The following is a 20,063-nucleotide window of genomic DNA, read 5'->3' on the forward strand; positions in this document are numbered from 1 at the left end:
CCGCTGTGCTATTGCTCCAACCCCTGAATTTTATGGAATTTTTTAATAGAATTTTTTTACGGAATCTGATGATCTGCAGGTGAGTGATAGAGCATACCTCTCCTGAAGTAAATTGTGACATCTTAAAAGAAAAGAGCCACGAGGTGATGATTTGGATTGGTTATATTGGTGAACATTTTTAATTTATGAAACTAACAATTAATTAGGATGAGGAAAAGACATGAGGAAAGAAAATTTGCTAGGATGTCGGGATCCGTTGATTCAAGTGCATGATTTAAATTCATAGTTTCTACTTTGACTATCCAGTATTCACATTTTAAATAATTTGTTTTTTTGAGACCTTTATAAAACTCTCTACTGTTACAATGTAATGCCATCTGGGATTTAACATTTATAAAATGTGCAGTTAAGAGATGCCAAGAGATTCCTCATGTAAACCAGATGGTACAATAACGGCTCTGTCTATTTTTCTGACAGAAAAACAGGGCTTTGAATGGGTTGAAGCTTATGTGAATAAATTGCAAATAAATTAAACACAATCAATACTTTAGGGTCCTTGCGATTTTAGTAGTCAAACATACCCAACTTCATAAACCTTTTCATTCGGAGAAGCAAAAAACAAGACAGCAGACATTGGTTCCTTTGATTGTTTTATGTTTGATTTTAACAGTATTTCTAAGGACATCAACTTCAAGGACCTTTGACGTGAGAAAGTTTCTCCTTATTTTAAGAGCGATGTGTGCTTAAATGAGAAGCAAAATGAAACTTCTTTTGAGTTAGAAAAACTCACATCAAATAGGCTGAATCGTTTTATTCCTGTGCAATAGAGAAAAAAACTTCACATCTAAAGAATATTTTCCAGATAGTTCACTTGACTATCTGAACGAATAGATTTCCCATTAATTAGCCCATGTCCAACACATACAGTACTGGGTTAATAATGCCTGGTTCTGCACTTTTCTGAGTCCAGGCAATAAAAGGGCTATTGTAATCCCCCTTAATTTTCTTTATTTCCTGTTATTGCTTTTATTTTCATTAAAATTCATAATTAGATACTCATTAGATAAAGTAATCTTGTTAACAGTAAGTGTTCTGCTTAGATCTTTCCTTTTTCCTTACTCCATAAAAATGCACTTCCTGTCTGTACTTGTGAATTACCTCTGTAATTAGACATGAATAGCTTTGGAGAACAAATCTAGCCTGTTTTCGAAAGCCAAATTTCTTGAGATACAAAGGGGCAATCTCATTAATAAAAATATGTGTTTCTGGGCTGCACAAGCTGTAGAATTTCTTTCCCAATTAGCAGTGAATGAACACTTTTCATGAAAACAAGTGGGGGAGAAGTTCGATTTTCACTTAGCTGGCACTGGTTTTTCTTGGGGCAGACTGGAATTATTGTTCTTTCTTTGCCTCTCACTGAGCAAAGGAACACAGAATCTGTTTTCTTTTTTTCTTGTTTTGTTTGTTTGTTTGGGAGACACATCAGGCAATGCTCAGGGCATACCCCTGACTCTGCACCCAGGAATTACTCCTGACGATGCTCAGAGGACAATTCGGGATGCCGAGGATCAAATTTGGGTGAGCCACATGCAAGGAAAATGCCCTACCCGCTGCCCTATCATTCCGGCCCCTGAACTCTGTTTTCTGACTAAGTCAAAATCCTAGATAATTCCTTTCTCCAAGTTTTACTTCCTCTGGGCCATGGTCAGATTCCCAGGTTGATGGCATATCTGCTTAGATAACTCAGTTTTCAGGCAGCTGGTATTGTGGCAGAAGAGAATACAAAGTCACAAACCTAAGGATGAAGACTTGAAAAGGCCATTGCTCTACAGGAAGAAGACCTAGTGGTGGGAAAATCTCTCCAAGGGCTGATTAAGCATGTTTCCTTTGGTCATTGGCAGAAACTGTTTTTGGGCAAAGGATCCTTGCAACATAACAGAGATATATGCTTGAGGTACCAAGTTATGAGTTGAGTGTTTAGGGCTTTGAGAAAACAAAGCAGGAAGTATAGCTAACTTATCCAAGTAGCCACCGGTGGGGCAGAAAAGTCACTGGGAGGATAATTTTTTCTCTGAATTAAAATATAATATAACAGTTGTATCAGGAGGTAAGGGCAGAAGGGGTTGGTTCCAATAGGGAGATTGATGAGAGGATAGAGGTGTTTTTTTTTTTCAATAATTTATTTTAGTTTATGAATACATTTTATTTCCTTTTTTTTTTTTTTTTTTTTTTGCTTTTTGGGTCACACCTGGCAACTCACAGGGGTTACTCCTGGCTCTGCACTCAGGAATCACCCCTGGCTGTGCTCAGGGGACCATATGGGATGCTGGGATTTGAACCCGGGTCGGCCGCGTGCAAGGCAAACGCCCTACCCGCTGTGCTATCTCTCCAGCCCCCTATTTCCAATTATTTTTAAATTAAAAAGATAGAACCATTCAGAGGAGGGTCATTGCCACTTAAGTCTGACCTTCCGTGTGCAAGACAGCGTGTGCTTCTCTGATCTCATCAAGAATTCATCAGCATACTGTGAAAAACAGACTTAATACGTGTTTCTATGAAACCAACACAATCACACCCGGTTGAAATATGCCATTTCCTATAGTTATCAAAATTTCTCATCAGAAAATATAAGTCCAGGCACTGGGGAAGGAAAGTCAAGTGTTAGCATCCCGCATAAGCAATAAACTCTAATTCGACTCACAAAGACATGGTGAGAGGCACCAGTAGAATAACTTGTTCCAGAGCATTAAAAACTCCAGCACTTTCAGCTTCAAGCTCAATTCTCTTTCTCAAACTTGAAGGGATGGCTAGGGAGGATCTTCAATTTCATATGGATTTGCCTTTTTCCCTCCTTCTTCCACCCATCCTCTTTCAAGGAAAACATTTTCTCAAGCAAATACCAGTGGATTCCAAGATTAAAAAACAAACAAACAAAAAACTCTGATGTTTTGGGGTTGGAGTGATAGCACAGTGGGTAGGGCGTTTGCCTTGCACTCGGCTGACCTGGGTTCGATTCCCAGCATCCCATATGATCCCCTGAGTACCACCAGGAGTGATTCCTGAGTGCAGAGCCAGGAGTCAGCCCTGAGCATTGACGGGTGTGACCCAAAAAGCCAAAAAAAAAAAACCCACACCCTCAGATGTTTACCATTACATAAGAACTGTTTTTAAGGCAATTGATAAATATTTCTAGAGTCAAAAAGCTCTTCCTTCTTTTTGTCCTTCATCTCTAGTTTTCTCTTTCCCTTCGTTAGGAATCTGTCCTTTTCCTTTGCTCCCATTTTCATGCCTTTCTCTATTGTGTTATCACCCTCATCAGTCTCTTCATATGGCAATAGATCCCTTGCTTGATTATTTCATAGCAGTCTACCTCAAAGTCAGATGTATCCCATCATCTAAAATACTTTGTCCTTATTTGCGATGATTTGGGAGGCCTGTGGAGAGAGAGGGGATGAGATGCTATCGCTATTAATTTATGTGGAAAATTTTATGAGCATCCCCAGAACTCTACAATAACATACCAAGTCATACCAGAAAAGAAATAAATATAAGATGAGGAGTGGCAAATTAATACATTAAAATGTATTCAATGCCATTAGTCATTAGAGAAATGCAAATTAAAGCTACAATGATTACCTCTTTGTAGCCACCACAATAGCTCTGTAGCACTGTCGCCCCATTGTTCATCGATTTGCTTGAGTGGGCACCAGTAACGCCTCCATTGTGAGACATCATGAATAGGCCTGAATATACAGACAGACAGTAATACATATTGAAAAGATTCAGAGAAATTGACTTCTCATATGTTTCTCATGAAACTTTAAAATGATATAGCCACTTTAGAAATAATTTGTTTATTTATTTCTTTTTTATATAACTTTCTTTAAAAGTTATATAAAAATTGTAACATGATAACTCTCTACTGCAGAATAAAGAAATTTGCTTTATTAATAGAATAGAATATTACTCAGCAATAAAAAGGTGATACTGTTACATGCTACTACATGGATAAACTTTAAAAATTATGATAATCATGGGGCCGGAGCAGATAGATAGCACAGCGGGTAGGGCGTTTGCCTTGCACTCGGCCGACCTGGGTTCAATCCCTGGCATCCTTATGGTCTCCCCAGCACTACCAGGAGTAATTCCTGAGTGCAGAGCCAAGATCAAGCCCTGTGCATCACCAAGTGTGACCCAAAAAGAAAAAAAAAGTTATGATAATCTTAATAGAAAGCTATACAAAAGTGTATAAGTTCATTATATACAATTCCAATTTAAAAGCAATTCTTTAAAGAGAGAAAACAGATTAGTGGATTCCTGAGGTTGGGAGTGAGAATAGTGAACAATTAAAAATCAGCATGAGAGATGTTTTGGGGCCGATAGATAAAATTAGATTGTGGATAATGGCCAGAACTTTGTAGATTTACTAAAAAAACACTGAATTGTACCCTGGAAATGAGCCTTACAGTATATAAATTATAGATTAGTAAAATAGCTTAACAAATCTATCTTTGCAGTAAACTATGTCATTTCTGATTTGGGGGATGCAAATTATTTTCTACAGTCTCTGTCTAAATTACCATAGTACATTAAATATTCCATTCAGTATTACCAATATTACATTCAAGACTTTTCTAAAAAATAATTTTTGTTTCATTAAAGAACTGTGATTTGCAAATTTTTTTTAAGAGTTGAGTTTTAGGCATAGAATATTTCAGCAATGATTCCACCCACAGTGTCAACTTCCACTAGTGTCCTTTTTGTCCCCACCCCCACCCCCGTCTCCTACCCTCTCTTCACATCACCTTAACACATTACAAAGTCCTGGTGGCTGCAGCTTAGATCTCGTGTCTTCAGCGTTGCTTAGCGTGCACTGGACAGATAGCCATGCCAGCCTCCCACACCCCCACTACAACCGAAGTCCAGGCCCTGTTCCCCCATTATTTCCTTTTCTCTTCTTCCCTCCCGCCTTGATTTTCTCCCTTTGCTGTCCTTCTCCTCTCTAAACTCTGAGGTCAAGGGTGATCTAGGCTCATTCAAGATTTTTTATTTTTTTGACAGACATAAAATAGGAAAGGTGTCTTAGAACATCCAAGAATTCTCCGTGTTTTATGCCACGGCCATCCCATAGGGGAAAAAGTCCAAGTTCAGCGCTGGGAACCTCTCTGGCTGCCGGCCAAGAAGCAGGGTGGCTGGAATGAGCTTTGCCCTGCGCTGACGCTCTTCCTTGTCACTGATTAACCAACTCTGTTGGAAGGCTGCTCCGTTGACATCCTGCTCTACCCCAAGAGTGACACCTGGCCAAGCACGGGTGAGCAGGGAAAAATGTCTACTCGCTACCACCAAGCTGCCAGTGACAGTTACCTGGAAATTTTGAAAGAGGCTACCAGGAGGGACCTGAATCTGTCTGATGAGGATGGCATGACTCCCACGCTCCTGGCGGCCTTCCATGGGAACTTGGAAGCCCTGGAAATCATCTGCAGCAGAGGGTAAGTTGAACCTGTTGGTTTGGGTCGGAAATGACTATGGTTGGATTTTGTGAGAGGCAGCGAAGCCAATGAAAACGCTTTCCTTTCTTTCAAGACCAGCTAAATAATTGTCCTTTTAGACAAGGAGAGACTGCCTAGAGCTGCTTTCCTTCCACTTCTGGCATCACAGGGATGGCTCGCGGCTTCGGAGCCCCAGACAGAGAGGTCCTGAGTTCTAGAGACACCTGCTTTGGGGGGGAGGCGCTGTATTTTATTTTTGTGTCTTTAAATCTTTTCCATGAAAGGCCAATGGCTCTACTTTTTTTTTTTTCTTTTTGGGTCACACCCGGTAATGCACAGGGGTTACTCCTGGCTCTGCACTCAGGAATCACTCCTGGCAGTTACTCAGGGGACCATATGGGATGCTGGGAATCGAACCCGGGTCGGCCGCGTGCAAGGCAAACGCCCTACCCGCTGTGCTATTGCCTCCAGCCCCCCAATGGCTCTACTTTATTTATTTATGTTTTGTTTGTTTGAGGGCCAGACCTGGCAGTGCTCATGGCTTACTCCTGGCTCTGTTCTCAGGGATCGCTCCCTGGCAGTGCTCGGGGGACAATAGACAGGGCCAGGGATCAAACCCAGGTCAGCTGCATGCAAGACGAGCATCCAATCTACTGTGATATCGCTCAGACCCCCTGCAAACAGCTCTGTGAGAAGAACACGTTGATTTCCTTTGTTTGAAGATGTTAATCTTGATTAGAACTAATGATTTTTTAAAAATCTGTGCCATTGATGACTTTATCTGTACAATTAAAATCCAAAAAAAACCTTATATTAATACTCAATCCTAACGTAATACTGACTCATTATTCTTAGATGGGCTAGCTTGTTTTATAAGCTATAAAAGGAACCATTAGCCTTTCTTATCTTCATTACTTCTCTTCCCATCAGATACATATATCATGCATGCCTCACACAACCTCCTATGCCCAACCCAGGCTATTAACAGAAATCACCAGATTTTTTTTTCTTTCCTGCTTCTTACCAAAGAGACTAGAAGTACTAAAACCTATAACCCAAGAGGAGGAAAGAAAAAGAAAAGAGAATGGAACGAAAGCAGTTAAATAAATCAACTTCAATTCAACACCCATTTAACTTCTACATGGCTCCGATGTGTCGGCCATTTTGTGCTGTTGGGTGTTAACTTCAACAGAGACACAGTTCCTGCATTCAGTTTTCAGATGTGAGAGGGGATTGCAAATTAAATCAGTTATGTATAGGTTCAAAGAGGAGGGAGCGGATTAGAGGGAGCTAAATAAATAACATAGACAACAAGGAGGAAGTGCTGGAATTCTTTTCTGAGCCATTTAGCTGGGGTTTGAGAGATAAGGTATGAATAGGTAAGGAGCACTGCATTTTGGAAGCTGAGGAGGTTGAGTTTGGCTGGATGTGGTTTGAGTTGGAAGAGGATAGATTTTTAAGAGACTAGACTGGAATCCTTAAAGTAGCAGCAACTAGATACTCAGTATCTCTGTCTCTTTGTCTCTCTTCTCCATGTCTGTGTTTGTGTTTCTCCTTGTGTATCTGCATGTTTTCTTGTTTAATTTTTTTCTTTTGTAATTGTTTTAATATAACTAATTTTAATGTAGTTATTTTGCCATTCTTCTGATTAATTTCTCCTTTCTAGCCCCTTTAATCTTACTGAAACTTTGATACAAATACAAAGGTAACATAAGAGCTGAACCCAGAAAAATCAAGCCATACATTTGCACACAAAATTATAAGGAAAAAACCCCTAAGTGCCATACTGTAAACATTAATGTTATATTTATGATGTGTGCAAATATATATGATATATGCATGTTTATATAGCATATATAAATATACAAACATATTTTCCCTACATAAATATAATAGTATATATTAAATAAATGATTTTGGCAGGGTGTTTTTATTTTTTTTAACCCCTCAGTATATTACTTCCCATGCCTATATATATATTTTTATAATTTAATACTTAGGAGGTCCTTAGTATTCAAATCAATGAATTTATTGCCTGGTCAACTTTCTCTTAAACAATTTGATTTTTAAAATTTACATTGTGCTATGATAAGTACCTCATATATAAATCTTTTGTTGTTTTTTTCCTTTTTTTTTTTTTTTTTTGCTTTTTGGGTCACACCTGGCAATGCACAGGGGTAACTCCTGGCTCTGCACTCAGGAATTACCCTTGGTGGTGCTTGGGGGACCATATGGGATGCTGGGAATCGAACCTGGGTCGGCCGCGGCCGCGTGTAGGGCAAACACCCTACCCGCTGTGCTATCACTCCAGCTCCTGGCCCCAATATTTATCTTTCATTAGCAGTAAAGCTGAAAATGTGGGATTTTTTATTTGTTTGTTTAGTGGTTGTTGAATTTCCACTGTATGTTCTTTTGTTTGTTTGTTTATTTGTTTGTTTTGCTTGGGGGCCACACCCAGCAGTGCTCAGACCTATTCCTGGCTGTGCTCAGGGATCACTCCTAGCAGTCTTAGGGGGCCATATGGGGTGCCAAATTGAACCCAGGTCAAATACATGTGAAGCAAATGCCTTACCCGCTGTACTATCTCTCTGGTCCACTGAACTGCATGTGCTTTAAGAATGTACGAACTATATACACTTTTGCCATTCTTATATTGAGTTTAACATTTCTCACTGATTTATAGAAAAGATGCCTTTTAAAGTTGGAGTATCAGTCTCTTGTTATTTATGTGTATATTTATTTATTTTGGTTTGGGAACCACATCCAGGGATACTCAGAGCTTACTCCTGGCTCTGTGCTCAGCACTCACTCCTGGCAGAGCTCAGGGTCGTGGGGATCAAACCCAAGTTGACCGTGTCCATGGAAAATATCCTAACCCATTGCACAATCTCTCCAGATCCTCTCTTGTCAATATTTTATATATATTCACAGTTCATTACTCATATTTTGGCAACAAATATTTTAAGTATCTTTAAATATGTATCTTAAACATGCATGTCTTTAAGGCCCGGCTAGCTACCAAGAGAATCCCGCTTGCACAGCAGAGCCTGGCAAGCTACCCACAGAGTATTCGATATGCCAAGAACAGTAACAAGTCTCACAATCGAGACGTTACTGGTGCCCGCTCGAGCAAATCGATGAACAACAACGGGATGACAGTGCTACAGTGCTACATGTCTTTATATATTGAAATCTGTTCAATTTTACTGTCATTCTAATTGAGTGGTCATACATATATATTGACTGACATTTTCTTCTGGGGTTTCATGTTTTATTTGATTTATTGGGATATTGGATTACACCTGGCATTGTTCAGGTCTTCTGGTTCTTGTTTTAGGGATTCACTCCTAGCAGGGTTTGGGGAACCATGTGTGATACCAGGAATCGAATCTGGGTCACTGATCACAAGGCAAGTGCCCTAACCCCTGTACTATCTATCTCTCTGGTCCTCATGTTTTACTTAATTTATTTATTGGGGGGGGGCACACTTGGTGATGCTCAGGAAGTCACTCCTGACTCTGAAGGCAGTAATTATTCCTGGTGGGGCTTGGGGGACCATATGTAATGTCAGGGATCAAACCCAGGTCAGTCCTGTGCAAGGCAAGTAACCTCTCTGCTATACTACCTCTCCAACCCCGTATTTTAAAAAATTTATATATCAGTTACTTAAATTTGAGGTTGAAGTTTATGATCCAATTTTCCATTCTCCAACTGGTTAGTCATTTGTGCCAACATAATGTTTTGTAGTCTACCCTTTCCCATTTAGTTGTCATAGAAATTTTAAATCAATGCAATGTGAAAAATCTGTTCAGTAAATTGTATTTATTAAACACTGATTATGAGCACAAAAATTATTCTAAGTCACTTTTCCTAGTTTTTCTTTATTGCTTGTCTTCTGATAAATTTTAGTAAATAATACTAGCTCTCTTTTTTCCTCTCTCCAGAAGTAGTTAAAACCCTGTGTCAGTTTGACCTGATGTAGGTGGAAATAAATGTCTTGTGGGGGCTTGCCTGTCCTTTTTGCAGAGTGGACTCGAGGGGGCTCTAGAGGGCTCAAGGGGGAGTAGGTGTAGCCACACCTGGTGGTTCTTAGAAAATCTTCTGGTGCTGGAGATTCACTGTCACTGTCATTCCATTGCTCATCAATTTGCTCGAGCGGGCACCAGTAACAGCTCCATTGTGAGACTTGTTGTTACTGTTTTTGGCATATCGAATATGCCATGGGTAACTTGACAGGCTCTTCCATGCAGGCAAGATACTCTTGGTAGCTTGCTGGGCTCTCCGAGAGGGACGGAGGAATCGAACCTGGGTTGGCCACGTGCAAGGCAAACGCCAATTAAATGCAGGTTTTATGAGGCAGGAGTGATAGTACAGCTGGTAGGGTCTTTGCCTTGCACATGACCAACCCGGGTTCCATCCCAGGCATCCCAAATAGTCCCCCGAGCACTGCCAGGAGTAATTTCTGAGTGCAAAACTAGGAGTAACCCCTGAGCATCACTGGGTGTGATCCAAAAAGCACCCCCCCAAAACAACAACAACAACAACAACTCAGGCTTTTTTATACAGAACATGCACTCCAGCTGAGCTGTCTCTCTGGACCTATCTCCATTTTTTGGCTATAATAGATCTTTAGGGATCTGTGTGAAATCAAGTTTATAATAATATTTAAAGGGCAAGTAAATAAAATGAATAAAAAAGCGAATTATAGGCTAATGAATCATTATAGTTCACTGTAGTCTGATCTGTGTTTATGAGACAATGGGTCCTGTGATGAGCATTAATATCCAAATTCAGGCTTTGTTGAAAACTGTTTTTCTTTCATTTAAAATTTTTATTTCCATTTTAATTTGATTCTAATTCATTTCATTTCATTATTTATTTTATTACTTAGTTCATTATTTTAGTTCATTATTTATTTAATTCATTATTATTTAGTTCATTAGATTTCATTTTAATTTATTTAATTTCAATTTCTTAATTTCAAGATATCAATGAAGATAACACGCTATCCCCAATTACATGATACAAGGCAATAATAACATTCTATCCCCACTTATATACTGGGGATACCTATGATAATAGAACTATTTATTAAACAACATCAATAATTATAAACACTTCACTAATCAATAAACTCAATAGATAATAACATATTATCCCTAAGCATGCAAACTTTCATTTGGCTTTTAAGTATGCATGTATTTTTTTTAGTTATCTTCATTATCTAAAATAAACAAGCTTATTTTTCTTCCCTGATTCTCCTTTTCTTAATTTTTGTGTTTTGTTCCACTCCCGCTGGTGCTCAGAACATCCCTCTTGTGAGACCAGGAAGTGCAAGGGATCAAACCCTGGGTGTTCCACTTGCAAACTAAGCTCTGATCTCTTAAGTTCTGCAAGGAAATACACATTTACTGTAACATTTCACATCACTTGGGAAAGTTATGCTTAAGGAGGTGAAAATTATCCAAGTTCTATGATAATCAACAGTTAAGAATATTTTCTTCAGACTTTTCCCCGTGAGAATAAGCCAATAATACAATAAGACAGCTTGCCGAAGCACTGGTCTACACGTGGAAGCCCAGCTTGCATATCCACTGGGGATGTTTCCCCCAGCACTGTGGGGTGTGGCTCTGAGCCCCCTGAGCACCGAATCTAGTGATTGTGTGATGTTCTCTTCCAAGGTCTTGTCATAATTAAGCCATTGCTTGTTCGTGATGCCTGAGTCCAGTCTTTGTGCAAAGCGAGCTGGAATGAAAGTCCTTGTTCATTCATCTTTGCACATGGTTCTCAGATTTTCCTAAAATAATTTTCTAAAGGCAGAACTGTTGATTTAAGAGGGCATCATGTTTTAAAGGATTGGGGGCACAGGCGGTGCCAGGAAATTTGAGCCACTTTAGGTTTTTCCTAGCTCTTTAAATTTCCTGACATCCTTGCCAATTTGCTATTTTTTTTTCCTAATCATTGCTAAGCTTATAGGGGAAAAAGTGGTAATGCATTGTTTTCCTCAGAACAATGAGTTCGAATATTCATTTTCATATAAAATTTCTATAATTATGTTTTTTTCTGGGAATGTCATGAAAATCAAATAAATGTCAAAAGGAGAAATCAAAGTAGACTAGATGCTCAAAATAATTTAATAGAAGGATTTGTCCTATTTAGTGTCATTAATACAAATACAACTTTAAACATTATTGCCCAGTTACTTGAAAAAAATTTTATTTTAAATCAATTAAAATTGAAAGTTAAATTGACAAAATAAATGATTGCCCAAATGCACTCACTGATCCACCAAGAAACAAGAACAAAATTCGATTATGTTAACATTTCTTTTGTGGGCTTCTCTTTGGGAAAAGAGAAAAGTATAGGGAAAAATGTAACTAACACAAGACAGAATTTGGCCAAAGAAATGCTGAAGCATCAATATGAACTCAGATAATTATATGGTGTTGGGGGCAGAGGAAGACCAGCTTATGAATTCCTACTGGAAGGCAATTATAACGGTTCTATTAAAAAATTCTGTGAGACACCAAGGATTGAGAGACAAGATTGATTTGAAAGGGATCCCGTGAAAGTTGTCAATAGAAAACACTTTTTCATCAACTTGGAAAATTGTAAATAGAATTTACGCAGGGAAAAAGTTTAAATGCACTATAAAACTCATAAATTAACTTTTTGAATTTTGTCAGAAATTCTGGAATTTTGTATTTGAAATAGTCTTGAAAGAAGACATATCTTAGGGGTCCTTTCAGGTTTTCTTCAGGTTCTTCTGCCTATCCTGGAAGATCATTCAAGATCCCTTGAGACAAAAAGACTCCACTTGGCCCATAAGCATGTAGAATTAATCCAAACTTAAAACCTTCTGTGCCCTGTTAATCCCCCATCACAGTTCATTCCCCTCAATGATTTTTTTTTAATTCATCCAAGAATAATTTGGGAAAATTGAATCAATATTTTCACTATGTTTACAGTAATGTCTTTGATGTACAATCCCTCTGATGTCTGGGTTACTTAAGGATTCACTTAAATATGTATTTGGTTAAAATAAATACAAAGTCCAACTCCATTTCTGGGCACGAGACAGTCTTCCTTTAAGATACACAACTGTGCTAAGGTTGAAAAAAGTCGAGCGATCTTTAAAGTGGCTGCCCAACAGAACAGCGTTATTCAATATTTGCTTTCTTTAGATCCAGTTTCCTTCTTCTTTGCCCTGAAGCCCCCGGGGCCCCATCCTCACACACACACGGGTCACACTGAGGTATATACTCTCGGATCTCCCAGTTATGACACGTCACATGACCCATCTGTGGCTCTGCTCATGCTGTTCTCTGCTCAGTTGGGAGGTTGCCAGCTGCCTGCCTGTGGGCTGGATCTAGCGCACAAATCTGTTTTCTTTGGACTTCAGTATGTTTTTCTTTTAAATTTGAGCCCACATTAAAAAAGTTTTGAAAAACACCACATGAGATTATGGCTTTCTGTCTTTGCTTGGGGGAAAAAAAAATGGAAGCAATATCGTGTCTGCTTGAAGTCAAGAGTTCCATCCACCAGTGCTGGGCTCTGCACTGTCTCTCGGCAAGGAGCTTGCACTGAAATACGGCTTTGTTGAAAGAATTGAACCTGGCCCCTAATTAGTTCATCACGTTACCTGCTTGGCTTCTTTAGGTGGAGTGGGAGACTAGGAGGCAGGGGTGATACAGAAGACCAAAAAGACACCGACTTTGTTCTCTTGGGCATATTATTGAACCGGGGGAACAGGGTATACGTACTTGGTAAATTACACAAGGCTATAACTGTCAAGTGAGCATAATCACTCTCATAGTGCTGAGGAGAGAACATTTAATAGATGGGGTGAGGGGAAATATATAGGGACTTGGGAATTAGGAGGTTAGTGGTAAGAGAAATGATAATATATAGCTAATTGATAGAATAGCTACAATGCACCAAACACTCTTCTAGTGATTTTTTTTTCTCTTTGGGTCACACCTGGCTTTGCACTCAGAAATTACTCCTGGCAGTGCTTGGGGGACCATTTGAGATGCTGGGAATTGAACCCGGATGGGCTGCATGCAAGGCAAACGCCCTACCCGCTGTACTATCGCTCCACCCCCCTAGTGACTTTTATATGTTAACTAATTGAATGCATAACAATTCTATGAGAAAGTAACCAGCTCAATTCATGCACCAGAACACTGAACCCTTACTGAAAAGCTCTGTTTGTTTTATTTTTTTTTTAGTTTTTTTTAATTGAATGACCATGAGATACACAGTTACAAAGTTATTCATGATTGGGTTCCAGTCATACAATGTTCCAACACCCATCTCTTCACCAGTGTACATTTCCCAATACCAATGTCCCATTACTCTCCCCCACCCCACCCCTGCCCCCTGCCTGCCTCTCTCAGTGCTTTTCTTCTTTCTTTCTCTCTCTGTCTTTCCTTTTGTGTTTTGTTGTTTGCAATACAGGTACTGAAATGTTATCATGTGTATTTCTTTACCTACTTTTCTTTCTTTTTGTTTTTTTTTTCTTTTTGGGTCACATCCGGCGATGCTCAGGGGTTACTCCTGGCTCTGCACTCAGGAATCATTCCTGGCAGTGCTATGGGATGCTGAGAATCGAACCCGGGTCAGCTGCGTGCAAGGCAAATGCCCTACCTGCTGTGCTCCAGCCCTTTTACCTACTTTCAACACTGTTCTGTCCAGAGTGATCATTTACAACTATTATTGTCATAGTGATCCTTTCTCTAACTGCCCTCCACCCTCTACGTTGTTCTTGTGGCAAGCTTCCAACTATGAGGCAGTCCTCCTGGCCCCTGTTTCATCTGTCCTTGGATATTACTCACATACTATTATTATTTTGTATCCCCAAAATGAGCACAGTCATTCTATGCCTGGCCCTCTCTAAAAAGGTAGGTAGTTGCAAAAGAATAAACAGTGTTTGTTTGGTTTTTTTTCCCCCACACCTGACTGCACTCAGGGAATCACTCCTGGCAGTGTTTATGGACCATATGTGATGCCAGGGTTCAAACCAGCCACATACTAGGCAAGTGCCTAAACCCGGAACTCTCTCTGGTCTAAAAGGTGATATGTTATCACAAGAATATGTTGTGTCAGCATTGGGGTCAAGCCTTGAAGCCTATATAGCACTAGACAAATCCATTAAGCACCTGTTGTCTTATGTTATCACTCTGATAATTATTCTCTTCCTCCTTCTCTAAGAAGAACACTGGGATTGATTGTTGGTATTTAGGTAGCTAGTGAAAGTCTAAGTGCTTTGTAGCCAGAAAGCATAAGGAAACCAGAGTTTCCACAGAGGAGCTACAAATCTGGTTCACAGAATTATAAAACACCAGTTAGGTGACATTAAACAGTACAGCCCTTTCTAATTGTCATGAGCTTAGAAATCGTTTGGGTATCTTATTAAATGTTCAGATTCTGAATCAGAGCATCTAGGCTGGGGTACAAAATTTTGCCTTTCCATCAAACATACATGTGATACTGTTATTGCAGCTGCTGGTGGCCCAGGGACCAAACTTTGAGTAATAATGTCCAAGCCAGAGCTGGGGCTATAGTGCTTGCAAGTGGCTGACCCAGGTTCCAGCCCCATGTGGTCCCCTGAGTCCTGCCAGGAGTGATCCCTGAGCACAGAACTAGGAGTCATCCCTGAGCAACACAAGGTGTGGCCCCAAGTTCCCCTCCAAACAATACAAAACAAAATGGGCAAGTGAGAGTTTATAGCGCTGTCACACATCCACCATTAGAACTTGGTCTTCTTTTCCATCTCTTTTTCGGCTCACAAGAAATGCTAACAGGCTTTCTAGTGCTCTCTCTTCTCCTTCCGTAGAATTGTCTGGGGAGACTTTAGTAAACTCTCTATCTAGGGGTCCAGTCGAAAGAATTAGAAGATAGGGGCTGGAGCGATAGCACAGCGGGTAGGGCGTTTGCCTTGCACGCGGCTGACCCGGGTTCAATTCCCAGTATCCCATATGATCCCCTGAGCACGGCCAGGAGTGATTCCTGAGTGCATAAGCCAGGAGTAACCCCTGTGCATCGCCAAGTGTGACCCAAAAAGCAAAAAAAAATTTTTTTAATTAAAAAAAATAAAGAAGGAATTAGAAGATACCATTTGTACTTTCAGATTTTTTTCAGTAGTGGCTGGAGACAGACCATAGTTAACAATAAATTGTTATTTATTTGTGTTGCTTGTAACACAAGGCATAAGTATAAGAGACGGTGGGGGGGGTTAGGACAGGATTCTAGTAGATTCATTTATTGCACAAATATTTACTGAGCACATACCATAATACCTATTTCTGTGATTATGTTACTCTCATAGGGAAAAAATTAAGGAACCAGAAAATATGTTCTATCCTTTGCAGTAACCATGGTTGTAACAGAGCGCTTACTACCTACTCAATATCCATTTCTTTCTTTTTTGTTGTTTTGTTTTGTTTTGGGTACACAGCTCAGGACTTACTCCTGGCTCTGTGCTCAGGGATCACTCCTGGTAGGTGTGGGCACCATATTGGGAGACAGGGATCAAACCCTGGTCTACCCCTGCAAAACCAGCACCTCATCCTCTGTACTATCTCATTCCAGCTCTGATATCCGTCCCTTTCTATATTATTGATAGAGACCCAATTTTACTCAATTATTTCTCTACAAGTGATTAAGGGAGGGTAGCAATGGTGTGCGGTTCATGAGAGATGACTGATAAATTTTCAGGAATTTTGAGGATCAGTTAAACACATCTATTAGTAAAAAGAAACTATATGAGCCTATACTTTAATAACTTAAATTAGAAACCTAATACTCAAAAACTCCTCACCTCACAATTATTTTATCACATTCTAAATTATTTTATCACATTTATCACTGTATCACTGTCATCCCTTTGTTCATCGATTTGCTCGAGTGGGCGCCAGTAACACCTTCGTTTGTCCCTGTCATGTGCTAGTGTAGCTCAATGGTATCTGCTTGCTCCAGAAACACGAAGAGCACGTTGTTGTTACTGTTTTTGGCCTATCAAATATGTCACCGGTAGCTTGCCAGGCTCTGGGTATACTATTAAATAAGTTATTAATATTAGGCACATATATTATATATGAATATATACATAGGCATATATGTATGCATATACAATGGAAAGAATGTATAATGAATTTCACTTCCACATTTGTAACTCATAACGCCACAATAATAAATTGGAATTTATCATGATGACATATTTACATCAAGGAAATTGTCACACACTATAAATCAGCATTTGATATTTTGCTCCATGATCCAGTTGTTAAATATTTACGAGAACAATGTTGGGCAATCCTAATGCCAGCTTTGGGAGAAATTTCTAAGTGAAGTAAATCAAACAAGGCAGCTGTGTTTCTCTTCCCTTAGCCATTAACCCTATTCTAGCCAAATGAGACATGAATACCGCTCTTTTAGAGAGTTTCTTAGAAGGATTTTCTTGTTTCTAGAAGGTAGAAGGAAAAGAAGGGATGGGGGGGGGCTGGAGCAATAGCACAGTGGGGAGGGCTTTTGCCTTGCACACGGCCAATCCGGGTTTGATTCCCAGCATCCCATATGGTCCCCTGAGCACCGCCAGGAGTAATTCCTGAGTGCAGAGCCAGGAGTAACCCCTGTGCATTGCCGGGTGTGACCCAAAAAGAAAAAAAAGAAAGAATAAGAAAGAAAAGAAAAAGGAGAGATGGGCCCTTTATTTTTCTGACTATGGAATATGGGGATGAAACCAAACTTTGAGAATATCAAGGAAGAATCAGTGTGGATGTTGGGTTTCACGTTTGTTCTTATCTGGGGGGACCTCAGGTTCCGAGAAATAAAAAACTGCATGCATCTTTGTTTTCTCTTCTAGAGGGGACCCCGACAGATGTGACATCTGGGGAAATACTCCTCTACATTATGCAGCCTCCAATGGTCACACTCACTGTGTCTCTTTCCTGATCAACTTTGGTGCCAACATCTTTGCCCTGGATAATGACCTGCAGTCTCCGCTGGATGCCGCCGCCAGCCGAGAGCAGAATGAATGTGTTGCTCTCCTGGATAAGGCTGCCAGGAACCAGAACATCATGAACCCCAAGAGGGTCACCAGGCTGAAGGAGCAGGCTCAGAAAAACGCCAAGAGGCAAATCAAAGAGTGTGAGAAGCTCCAGGAAAAGCACCAGAATAAGATGGCCCGCACTCACAATAAAGAGGACTTTGGGACTCTTTCTTCCAACAGCACTTTCTCCAGCTCATCCCTTTCAAATGCGTCTGCTTCCAGCACGTTCGGGTCTCTCTCGAAAGGCATCAGAGACACCTTCAAGTTGAAGTTCAAGAAGAACAAAGACACAGCGGAACAGGCTGGAAAGGCCAGCCGAAGCGGGCAGAGAAACGTGATGGAAGTGTTCATGGAGGAGGACGAGGACGTCTCGGGGGACTTCAAAGAGAAGCTGCAGTTCCCCGCCGAGGATGATGACAGTGTCCAGTACGAATCCATTCTCAACCGCCCAGGTCTGGGAAATATTATGTTTAATAGGAATAGGATACCGAACCCCGATGACATCTCAGAGAGCAAGAGGGAGATGGGGTTTAGGATGTCCAGCGAATTGCTCCAGGGACCAGGAGCCGCAGAGACTGATGAGGCCGAAGCGTTGGAAGACGGAGAGGAGAACGACCCTGACGAGGATCTCCCTTGGGCGGAGCACGAGGTGGAGTGGGAGGAAGATGTGGTCGACGCGACGCCGCTGGAAGTGTTCTTGCTGTCCCACCACCTGGAAGAATTCCTTCCGATTTTCACGAGAGAGCAGATTGACCTAGAGGCTCTGCTGCTTTGCTCTGATGAGGACCTCCAGAGCATACAAATGCAGCTGGGGCCCAGGAAGAAGGTCTTGAATGCCATAAACAGAAGGAAGCAGGTGATCCAGCAGTCGGGGAAGCTAGTGGACACCAGTCTCTGAGGGGTGTGTGGTCTCGAGGGCATGTGGTGTGGTGCTGTGACCCACCAGAAGCACTCCAGGTAACACTCCCCTGCCCTGTACACTCGGCCAGTGGAAATGGCTTTCAAATATCCAAGTAAACAACCAATGAGCAACTCTAGGAAACCTGAAAAGGATAAGAAGACATTGCTCTTTAATTAGCCTTGTGATATCTTTGAATATAGAAAAGACCCAGGGGTGACAGGGAAGGTAAAAAAAAACCTCTATGAACTTTCCAAATTCTGTATACTTCAAAGTATAATGTCTCATCCCACTAGGGTGGTGCTTACTTTCTAATTCTTATGGTCTGGCGATTCTAACTCTACTTTAGTCCTTAGTGCTATGATTTTGCCAGTTTGGGGGAAAGTAAAGTTTCTTCACTGGCCTGAGGTTTGAAGCCCAACTTAATTTACTGTAATTCTTTGTCAGATTGTGGATTCTATTACAGAATGAAAACGTCTGTCATTGGGAATAAAGAGAAAATGGAAGGCAGGGGAGTGAAGAAAAAAATAGGATATTGGTTACCAGGGACTGAATCCCTTCCCTCCAAATTCATTTGTTAAAGTTCTACCCCTCAATCTGACTATACTTGATGATAGGACCTCTTAAAGAAGAAAAAAAAATCTCAAGGGTGGGCCCTAACTCTACATGACTGGTGTCCTTGAAAAAGGAAGTTACCAGGGGTGAACATTTGCAAAGGAAGGGCCATGTGAAGACACAGCAAAAAGCAACAGTCATAGGAGAAACCAAGCCTTACGGCACCTTGATCTTGGACTTTTGGCCTCCTGTGCTGTAAAATAATAAATTTCTCTTGTTTAAGTCACCCTGCCTGTAGTATTTTGTCCTGGCTTCCCTCGTGAACTAATACAGTGCTGAAGCAAGAGGGTGGGTAAGGAGACAGTATGCATTTAAAACACACTCACCTTATTTGATGATTTTTCTAAGGGCATCTACCCACTGAAACTTAAAGAAAAGAGCCAATCCAATGTTGTTTGCTAGTCTTGGTACAAAAGTGGCCTATGAGAGATAGTGTGGCCATCACATATGTTAATAATCTCTTATACAAGGGCTTAATGGCTCCAGAATGAAATACAACAATCTTCAAACACTTTCCTCTAAGGAAATTTTATTGGACCATTTTTAGCGGATTATTCATAATAAGTAACACAAAATTAATGGTTTCAGTTCTGCTTTGGGGGGGCATGTTTTGGGATTTGGGGCAGAAACCTTTAAAATATGGTGGTGGGAAGGTGCTATGGTGTGGGATTAGTGTTTGAATATTAAATGTAATGAATTATTGTAAACAAATTTATAAAATAAAATTTAAAAATAAAGGAAAAAAATGTAAAAGAATAGAAGAAACCTATAATCTTTGTAGAGAAATTTTGACTATAAGACAGTTTACTCTGTGTTTGTGTGTGTGTGTCTGTGTGTGTCTGTGTGTATGTTTGTATTAGGTCACATGAGCAGTGCTTAGGGCTTACTTCTAGTTCTGTGCTCAAGGATCACTCTTGGTGGTTCTCAAGGACCACATGTAGTGCTGGAAATAAACTAATATTGTAGTGTGCATGGCAAGTGCTTAAATTCCTGTCATATCTCTGAATAC

General features: G+C 40.3%; 2 protein-coding genes across 2 annotated transcripts in view; one reads left to right on the forward strand and one right to left on the reverse strand.

Annotated features, from left to right (window-relative positions):
- The window catches only part of ZP2 (zona pellucida glycoprotein 2), a 35,175-nt gene extending 31,495 nt beyond the window's left edge, over positions 1-3,680 (reverse strand). Inside the window, exon 1 of the mRNA XM_055136794.1 lies at positions 3,637-3,680. Within this exon, the coding sequence (XP_054992769.1) occupies positions 3,637-3,680 (44 nt within the window). The remainder of the gene's footprint in view (positions 1-3,636) is intronic.
- A 1,645-nt stretch (positions 3,681-5,325) lies between these two features.
- Positions 5,326-18,439, forward strand: ANKS4B (ankyrin repeat and sterile alpha motif domain containing 4B). Its single transcript, XM_004604104.2, has 2 exons — positions 5,326-5,489; positions 17,356-18,439. Exons 1-2 carry the CDS (start codon positions 5,326-5,328, stop codon positions 18,437-18,439), a joined length of 1,248 nt encoding a protein of 415 aa, XP_004604161.2.
- The last annotated feature ends 1,624 nt before the right edge of the window (positions 18,440-20,063 follow it).

Source organism: Sorex araneus, chromosome 4 (genome assembly GCF_027595985.1).
Source record: "Sorex araneus isolate mSorAra2 chromosome 4, mSorAra2.pri, whole genome shotgun sequence".
Lineage (NCBI taxonomy): Eukaryota > Metazoa > Chordata > Mammalia > Eulipotyphla > Soricidae > Sorex > Sorex araneus.